Genomic DNA, 10,900 nt, shown 5'->3' on the forward strand with positions numbered 1-10,900 from the left:
AAAAAAGTTTTCTATTCAAGAGCCTATGCTTTTCATTATTATTATTTGACTTATTTCTTATGGTATTTGTAATTCAGTAGGAATGTAAAGATCATGATTGTATGTATCTTTAAATTCCAATCTTTATTATTATTTTGTACATGCTTTGTTTAAACAGCTATCACGAATAAGTATGCTTATCATTTCAGTAGATAAAAAACGGAAAAAGGAAGAAATAATATATACTTTATTTATCATTTATCAACCACAGATGAATGTATGACTTACAACTTATGTGGAGCCGAATGCGCTATGTATTGTTTTATGAATAAGCTTAGAAACAATATTTGTCACATAAAAAAATATAGAATTAAAGCAAGCCTACCATCAGTTGCAGTTATCATTCTAACTATTTCACTGTGTTCCTTTGAAGATTGTATGTCCACCAGTTGCCATCCAATCTTATTGCACATCTCCTGAAACATGCAATTGTAATCAGAAAACAGACATAAGAAACATTTTTAAATAATTGTCATTAAAGAAAAGTAACACAAAACAAGATCAATCCAGGCAATGCTTTGCAAGTGAAGTCTAAAGTTATAATTGTATTATATATTCTTCCGGGTAGTAACAGAATGTAACATCCATTTATAAAAAGTCGTACCAATAAAACAATTTTTATCTTTCTTATTTAGCATTTGAAATCATTAATTGTGTTATTAAATCTAGTAAATTATTCCAAAGCAAACGGTTAAATTGAATGTCAAAATAAATGAACAGTATTTGTTAAAATAGTAATAGGGTGTGTAAATACGCAGACGTCCGAAATATATTAGAAATAAATTAGTTATGCAGTAAATATGTTTTAGCTTTAAGCATTAATAAACATAGAACATAAAAAGATTGGCTTTTGACCATGGCTGTATTTTCCGTATCAGCACGTAGAACGTTTTGTAAACAAATTATTGCATGATGCTATTTATTGAATGGTGACATTGGTGAATGTCATGAAAGAATTGTTTATATGTAACAGTCAATGTAAATTCAAAAATTCAGAAATTATAAAAATGATCATTAAGCACTCAGTTACATATACAAGAATATATATCACAATCAGAATATTTTTTCTGAATTAAAGTTTACTAAATTTTGATAAATACTTGTGATAGCAGTGGTCTAAGTAAGTAAGTAAGTAGGAGTTTAGCCCTGAAGGCGAAGTATATAATTATTTCATCCGGGTCCTTACAGAATGTGAAACAAATTAATAGGAGGTCATGTATATAAATTAACAAATGAATTTATTGTCTTTCTTATTTGATATTTATGTTCATCTTCAGTTGTTTTAACAGTGATTTTTTAAAATTTATTTTATGAACCTGTTTAATTGAATTAATATTAAATACGTTGTTTTCAAATAATAAAAAGGCCTAGCATTTTTTGATATACTTTTTACCAATTCTAAAAAAACTGGTAGTAAAAAGGTACAGTATAAGTATCAGAGTGGAGAAATAACCAATCTGATGATATTAAGGGAGAAATAAATTAATAATGTTTTAAGTATGTTTTAGCTTTAAGCACGAATTAACATACATTTGCTTCTGACCACGTCTTCTTTTCCCTTATCAGCATGTAGAACGTTTTGTCAACTTTGTGAACTACACCTGAAAAGATATTAGGTCAAAACAAATGTAATGGACAAGAACATTTAATTCAAAGAAATAATTACAGGATGCTTTTAATTAAATGAGCCCATTGGTGAATGTCATAAAAGAATTGTATATACATGACAGTCAATGTAAATTCAAAATTCAGAAACTATAAAAATGACCATTAATTTTTAAAAAATATTCTCATATACCAGGAATGCAGACGAAGTCTTGTCTACTCCAAGTACCATTGTCAAGGCACTCTGAAATTAATGGAACAGTTTTGTTTGATGCAAAGCCATCCATACATTTGTATTGGACTTTATCACCGTATGAGAACATATTCCCTAATAATTTTGCGTTATCTTTTTCTTCAGGCAAACCACATCCTGGAAAATATTCAAACTTTGTTACAATAACTGTACATATCTCTTACGTACTTCTTTACATATATTTGTTTAATGTCAAGTTACTACCAGGAAGTTGACATGCATAAGTTCTCTCCAGTTTTCAAATGTATTTCTCCGCAAGGGTAGACGTTAGATACTATAATTTTGTGAAAGTAATCATGAATAATTTTGCAAAATATGAAGAAGGAAATAATGAATAATCTCTTGTGACAGTGCAAGAGATAGCTGTGGAAATAAGCCAAATCTTATTATAAATCTGTCCAATTTTCCAAACTTGTAATTTGTTATTAAACTTGTATAAGCCTATTTGAAAGATCTTATGTTATAAGTGTTTCCAGTGTAACGAAGTAAAGTGATCGGACAAGGCTCTATTGTAAAAAGGGACCCCTTTCTATCAAATACTGACTCTCTCAGAAAAAAATGACCTCAGCCATGTAAAAAATTGTTCCCTATCTACATGTTATTATGTGTCCCAGTCTTAGAAGTCAACATTTTGTTTAACGCTTTTGCTGCCAGAGCGTTATTGTTTTATTGATCACCTATTTGCCAGAGGGTTTTCTAAGAAATTACTATATTATTAATTAATATGATTATTATTATCATTTGTTATTAGTATTATAATAATTATATATGTTTCCAAATATGCTAGTATAATAATAATTGTTGTCGATGGTATAATTTTCTTCATATTTATTATTATTTTTATTATTATTATTAATTTATTATTATTATTATTATTATTATTATTATTATTATTATTATTATAGAAACGGCAAAAGCAAATACGCCGAAAATAACAGGGACGGCCTAAGCCGTCCCAATGGCAGTGAAAGGGTTAAGAATATATTCATATACATACATCTCTTCTTGTTTCTTTTGTTTGTTTGAATCTGTAAATGTTAGATCAGGAATTGTTTATGTTTTAAGCAGTTTTCAATTCTAATCAAGTAACGGTTGTGTGATTAATGATCCCGGAGGACCAGAAAAATATGACGGCATCGAAATGACATACTGGCTGTCAGAATTAACAGACACTGTGATTTTGTCCAATGATTTTACACTTGAGGAGAAAATTTCTATTTTCTTAATTTATTTTTTGGCAAATCGCTACCTTACATATAACTTATAACAACAAATGGCAGGGCTCATTACTATAAGGGGATCGTCACACTAGCGTGTGTTATTTTACTTTTTATCATGCTTTGACTGGGGGTTAAAATATTTATGACAAGGTGGTCATACTAATTATGACCGGGTAGTCAATTTCATTAAAAAGATATATACCGGAGAATTAGTATTTATGGAGTTACTGACGTCACACCGGTCATATAAAACAAGTCCTGATTATCACTGGTTTGTTTCTGTCCAAAAGCATGCATGTCTCGTTATATTTACTATACAATACGTCTTTCAATGCACTCATTTGTTATTGTGAGATAATAATTTTTAACTTTTTTTTTTTGAAATCGTTTAATGATAAAGTTACTTATATGATTTTTTTTATCTAGCTATTTATAAGTTTGTAAATAATTCGTTCATAAGACAGTGTACCAAAAAAAAATAAAAATTTTTTAAAATCAACAACAGAAAAGAAACGAAAAAGAACCTTGAAATAAAACAAAAAATAAAACTACATGAATCTGCCAACATTGCATTTAGAAAACACGACTTATACTGGTAAAAAAATATATAACATATTTTGATATATGTAATTAAGTATCTTTAATATTCGATTTATATGCATGAATTTAAAATGCATTTTCAATTCTGTACAAAAACCACAAAACCCTCTTGTCATTTACACCAGTTTTTATTTATCTTGATTTTATGCTGTGTTAGCAATCTGAATGCTTTACTGATTTGAGTAGAACTAATTACTCAGCTAAGAAATTTCTCTCAACTGAAGCATCTAATCAGATTTCAGACTCGCTGTTTTGATACCTCCGACATTTGATCCAACGCCTTTGTCGTCTTCGTTATCTTCATACTCATGTTGATCATCCTTTAAAGATAAGACAAATAAAATAGCCGAATTTTTTCATGGAACCTTGTTATTTAAAATTAGTTCGCTTTGTTCAAAATATGAACGACTAAGGCAGATAGATACATACTCGAAGATTTATTACATTTCAGCAAACTATTTTTTTTTATATGTTTGGTTATCATAAACATCGATTCAAAATATAAAGAAATTCTTATGACTCATTAATTTTCAATCAAATAATATACATGTACACAGAAATAATATACTAACATTTAAACGAACCTACTACATGTTATTTCAACAAAAGCTGAAGTTAAAATGATTTTGTAAGAACACAAAGAGACGTTACGACAGTGGGGAAAAGAAGCAGATGCATGTAACATAAGTAAGTGATTTCGTTTAATTCCTTGTAGCACGTGCAATAAATATATAATCTTAATTTGTAAGTAAGTGATGTTATAATATGTGAATTTTTCTTAAAGTTATATTATCGTAGAAACAATAGAATATATAACACTTGCAATACAAGGTGTAACATATGTTAGAGCTGCACGCGGTTTTCAGAAGCATAAACTTATATCTGATTAACCATACCTATAGAATTATTTAAAGAATTTGAAAGAAATGCATAAAAGGTTCAATAATTATTGACACTTTTGTAAGAAATATGATAGGATTAAAATTGTATTACTTTTATCACCATTATACCGGTTTATGGTCTATAGTTGCATATTTTGGCAAACTTCAGATGGCATACATCATCTATTTAATAACTTTATACTAGTAGCTGACGACGTGTTTTATTCAAATTAAAAAGATTTTTTTTTCGGATAACTATTTAAATCTGGAGACGAGCTGAAGTTTTGAATCAACTGTTAAATGTATAGAAAGTGATTATATTTTTCCTTTCATAATTTCATGATAACTCGAACCAATTAAATAATAGTCAGGGATGTTTTTATATACAAGACAAAGAAATCGTTTTGATTGCGCAAAAACCTTCTGAATAATATTTACCATATTCCACCAAGTCTTGTCCCCGAAATAGAAGCCAGGTACTGTTTCCAAATGGTCAGCTGTCGTGAAAGTCCACTCATTAATCGTGTTGATCATTTGGCACAATTTTGTTCTTGGTTCATAATTTATGAATCTACAATTTTTCCTCCTCTTGCATGCGTCTATACAGTCATTTATTCCATACATTGAGAGGTGACTGTCAGCAATGTAAAGATTAACATTGTCTACATTCAACCGACGGGCAAACTTAAACTCTAGTCCTTGTACAGATATGGTTAAAGATACAAAGAGAAAAGCGTTTATTAGCATTGCGAATTGTTCACAAAAACAGTTCAATTTTTAAAATTAGAAAACCCTTACATTTTACACTGCCTAAATTTGCTTTGACAATGTCACTTAGAGAAATTCAAAGTTACAGTGAATTTGTAAAAAGTTAATCAAGTCACGCTTTATAGAAACTTTTTATTTAAACAACTCTACGGACAATATATTTTTGAATATATCGCTTTCCAATTTTCAAAGTACAGCAAGGGTTTTATAAAGTATGCATGAGTCGAGCTTATCAATCATAGTATTTTTAAAATGACTGTGCGACAAACTAATGTATGCTTTATAAAATCATTAATATTCAATAAACCGCTAGAAGTTTTCAAAGTTCATAATTTATATTTTTTCGTCCTCTTGCATGCGTCTATACAGTCATTTATTCCATACATCGAAAGGTGTAAATCTACATTCAGCCGACGAACAAACTTTAGCTCTAGTCCTTGTACAGGTATGGTTAAAGATACAAAGAAAACAAAACACTAATAAGCTACACGAATTTGTTCACATAAAAAATCCAGTTATCTTAACTAAACAAACGTAACATTTCATATTGAAATATACTCTTGCCTACATATGCTATCAGAATAGTATTTAAAACACAGAACTTTAGAAAGTCACAGTAAGAGTTTAAATTTGTTAAAAATATTGATCTGGTAAGTTAATTTAAATTCAATCAGTCACGATTTTATAGAAACCTCTTATTTAAACAACCCTACTGACATAAATCACATATATTTTTGTCAATTACCCACGTACGAAAAAAGTTTATAAAGTATGCATGAGTCGAGCATATCAATCATATATTAATAAAATGACTGTGCCACATGGAATTCAAACAAATTCATTTGTGATTAATCAAACCATTTATATTCAATATAACGCTACAAGTTAAAGTCATTATGTTATTTTACGATACCGTTGAATACTGTCGTTTGCTCTGTAATTTGGTACCCGGATTTTGTTATGCATCCATTCGAATAAGGATCATTCCTGCTGAAGCAATGTTTAAAGAGTGAGGGTCTCGGAAACGACGCGTGTTGAAGCACAAATGGGCAATAATTTACATTTGTGCATTCGCTAAATTTGGAAGCCCTAATACGATTTGTTATGCAAGCACAGTTCGCCGCTTTATTAGCCGTGCCTCATGCACCCTCGTACCCTTGCTCGTTGTCACGGCTATTTCTTAAGAACGGAACTCCCTCGGCGTCATTTAGGGTAAAGATAGAAGCTGCCAGTCTTCAGGATTTTCCACGATGTAATTGTTGAGTCGATCTGATATGATATTCTATAATGAAACACATTTGTGGCGCCATTTGTTTGTTTGTTTGTTGTTTTTTTTTTGTTGTTGTTTTTTTAAATTTCTGTAAATACCGTTCGGAATTTATTAGAAAAGAAAACGAATGGCGCATTCTTTTTATAAAAAGGAGGTATAAAAGTATATCATCCTAAACATTTTTTTTAATTCAATAATAGGTGAGTCACCATTATAAAAGTAAATCTTTTGAAATATTTTTATTAATTCAGCTGAACATGACAGCAAAAATAATGAGCATATTGCACAGTTATAACGAAAACTTTGCAGAAAACATATAAGGGCATGGGCTTGGTCATTAGCGGCGACCAAATTTAATGTAACCTTAAACAAACGTCTCGTCCCTAATGTATACTAAATGACGCTTTAAACATTGTCTACTGAATCTTTTTTCTATATACTTTAAATTTCAAAACTACTACAAAACTTTACATCAAAATCATTAAAATATATTACAAAGAGTTTAATCGTAATTTACTTTTATGAAAGTTTACGGCATAGATACTGATATAAATCATGTAGAATGAAGAAGTCAATATGGTGGCTGATGTGTGCCATTCGTGTTAACGCCCTTCGACCCCGCCAAGGGAAAAGTCGAGAACGAAGAAGTTAAAATGGCTGGCCGCGGAGCCAAAAAACGCTATTTTGCAGGAACAAATACAAATTTGCCAGCGCTCCTGCTAATTAGCTTTTTTTCGCCCCGCGCCCCGTCGTTTTATTTCATAAATCTCGCTCCATACCCACGCGGAGCGAATTTTTATCTATTAAACTTCTCCCCGCGCCCTGCTATTTTAAATTGTTAATTCTCGACATATCGCTTGGCGAGGTCGCGAGTCGAAAACATGATAAAAAACAGGCGTGTGGGGAGAACTTCTATTTATCAAATTTCGCTCCGCGCCGCCGCTAATTAGCATGTTTTCGCTAAGACCCACGCATTTTAACTATTTAATTCTCGACTTTTTGCTTGGAGGGGTCGCGGGGCGGAAACACAAATAGCACAAATTAGCCACGTACAATAAAGATATTTAGTAAAATTCCTCTATCAGTCTAGTCAAAATGATCTTGCGGGCTAGTATAGTCTGTGGATATTGTTATCTTGGCTTAGATATTCATTAACAGCAATCTCATTTCATTTTATATTAATTATTACTTTCAAAAGCTATAATGTATAGAAAATATGATAAAAAAATTTCTTACATACAGATATTTCAAATCGTAATAATTAATTTCTCATATAATCTTGTTCACTTATTTACGGAATTCCATAAACGACAGTCTACTGCTCACTGCCTACTGCTAACTGGACAGCCTGCTGCTCACATCCTACTGCTAACTGCTTATTGACAGTCTTAGTCTATGTATGGATCAAATAGAAGTATTCCGAATGTACACACATGTGCACCCGCCATTTTGTTGAAAAAAATCTGCTGGGAAAACAATTGTAAGTAAACTAAAAAGGATTATTTTATAATTAAGCCTAATAATTTGTAATTTTGAATTCATTGCAATGACTTGTGTATGTCCCACCATTGCACACTGCATTGATTATGTTATGAAATGGTTCCACGTGCCTCTTGCACAGGTGATTGATAAATTGTCAAATATAGGACTCATTTTAGGGTAAATCAACTTAATAATAACTTGTTCACAAAGAATCTGTGTTCAACAATTAACATGGATGGGCTTGAGCTCACCACTATTCCTCGGTTGAGAGGCGGAGATCTGGACCATTATGTCAACACTCCCTTATCTTATTTAGAATTTCATAGTTTATTACACGTTCATTTGACAATGTAATACATTTCTAGAAGAATATCTCTAATATACTGGTGAAATCACTGGTGAAATTTAAGCTAAACATTCTCTCATAATCAAAAATATGTGAGTTCATTTACGAGATCATTTAGGTTCAGTTTTCATTGCCTGTTAGTTATAGCTTTACAGTGGCGTAGTACTATTAGGCCATGTAGGCACGGGCCTACAAAGTGGTCAAGAAATTGACATTTTTAAAAATCCCCAAAAAAATACAATAAAAACATGCGAGGGTGGGGTTGGTAGTGTATTCAAGCTGTTTAGTATAATCAAGTGTGTGCATGATTTACCATCCTCAGTAAATTTGCATTTAATCAATATCATAGTTTAAAATTATTGTTTTGATAATTTTCCTTGAACATACTTTGAAACGCGCATTTTACTCTTTTTAATCTGAACTTGTTTTTGGCTTCTGGGACTAAGCCTCCACATCCCCTTTTCATGTGCCTACAAGTTGAAAAAAGCTAGCTACGCCCCTCGCTTATAAATGTGTTATTCCTTATTAGATGTAATGCATTTTTGTTAAGTTGATTGTATTTTTGATAGTTTATGTTGCAAAGATATGTGTTTTGAATGTTAATAATTCAATTGTAGAATCAATTTTATTCTAGTACAGAGGATAAATCTGACGGAGGAACAGCCTATACTTTCATTGGCTTCACAGACAAGTAACATAACCAATACACCTGTATGAAAATATTGAAATAACAGTGGAAGAGGAAAAGAATGTATTGGATCTTAAAGGCGAGTTTAACTCGGCTTCCTTATGAAAGCATAAACAAAGACAAACTTGGCTGTATTCAAATTGTTTCAAAAACGTTCAATATTTCAATGACATAAAGAGTGCAAACATGAAGTGATAAATTACAGTTTGAACCAGCTTATTTTATTTTTATGAAAAGCCATCGTTATTCTCTTGTTTAAATTCAATTGTGCTATTGAAAAACTATGAGAAATAATAGATTCTTAACTATTTAAATTAACTTAAAAATTTCTGATAGACAAAATGATCATGTTAATGTTACAATATATTTTTTGACGTGTTTGTTTAAAATCCATCTTTTATATATTTTTTATAATTATCTTGTTAACAAACACACTTAAAAGTAAACTTTTAGGTTGGTTATTTTTTCTATTTCTTTTTGCAATTACCGCAAGTAAAACCAATGAGCAAATCTGCCTTCGTATTTGCGAGAATCATCCAATGAAAGTCATTACTATTTTTATCAGGGTTCTAGAGGTTTGACAAGTTCAATTGACAAAACAATGGTAAACAGTTCTAAGACGTCGTGATAGTGTAGACCTTCTATGATATGATATGAAGCATTTTAAGTTACCTTTCTTACAACATGTATATCACTTTACATTGCAGAGTATATTTACATTAATATAATTTCATAACAACTACATGTATATAATTCATAACAGAACTTTTAATTATAATTCTGCTTTTATATTAATTGCTTTCCCCGAAACTTTACAAATATTTTATATAGATTTTGATTTTTTACAGGCGTGTCATAGTTTCTATTTTAGATAACGGTGTATACGAGAAAATATTAGCTTACTGGTCTCATTATTGGGGCTAAACATACTTTTTATGTGGTTATCAATAAGTGTATTTTGTTTTCGTTTTAATTGTAAATAAAAAAGTTCTTTAAAAATAAAATATCATAATTTTCTTGTAATTTTGTTTATGTTTAGCTCCCCGGAAAACAAAATTATGACAAAATGAATTGAAAATGGTTATATTAACCATAAAGAAAAGTTTGTTTGTTGAATGTTGTAACATGACCAATTTGAAAAAACAATATTCAACATTGTCCACATTTAACCCATTACTTCATGAGCATTTTGTGAAAAATGGCTGTTTCATTGAAAAGTCTCTCTTTACAAGTTCAAATTGCTATAAAACTTTAAAAACTGCTTCAATACTGATCAAACTTGGCACAAATGTTGACTTGACCATTGCCTTTGTAACAACATGCCCAGGCTTAAATTTCCTGTTACCATGGCAAGGAAGGGACATCTCAAAATTGCCAAAATTCACTATTTTGCGTTCATTTTTCCATCAAAATTGATTTCAAAATGCTGCAACTTCTAAATGAATGATAAATGAGATACAGTCAAATGCTTTTCAGCGTTGGTTACACGTTAACTTATAATCGATCTGGGGTCATTTAAAGCCTCCCAAAAGTCCAAAACTTTCTTGTGCCTCCTTCTGGCAACCCCTGATGTATCTTTTGGTTGGGGGCCGCGCCGAAAATGTGGTCACATTTTTAAACAGCATTTCTCAAACAAAAACAAGTGCTGGGGGCCTAAGTAAGGCATTTTTTCACCATTTGAGACAACAAAAAAAGGGGTGAAAAGGGCGTTAAAAGGCGTGTATATAGGGTAATGGGTTAAACAGTGT

The 10,900-nt window shown here is 30.8% G+C and overlaps 1 protein-coding gene across 1 annotated transcript; it reads right to left on the reverse strand.

Moving 5' to 3' along the window:
• Positions 1–364: 364 nt before the first annotated feature.
• Positions 365–5,718, reverse strand: LOC132715795 (uncharacterized; the record flags this gene model as incomplete). Its single annotated transcript, XM_060698862.1, has 5 exons — positions 5,037–5,718; positions 3,977–4,037; positions 1,838–2,014; positions 1,570–1,640; positions 365–455 (listed from the first exon to the last, which is right to left on the reverse strand). Coding segments are annotated over exons 1-5 (709 nt in total), but the record flags the coding sequence as incomplete, so codon positions are not given.
• Positions 5,719–10,900: the final 5,182 nt, after the last annotated feature.

Source organism: Ruditapes philippinarum, unplaced genomic scaffold, assembly GCF_026571515.1.
Source record: "Ruditapes philippinarum isolate M1 unplaced genomic scaffold, ASM2657151v2 ctg5379_1_1_1_1, whole genome shotgun sequence".
Classification (NCBI taxonomy): domain Eukaryota; kingdom Metazoa; phylum Mollusca; class Bivalvia; order Venerida; family Veneridae; genus Ruditapes; species Ruditapes philippinarum.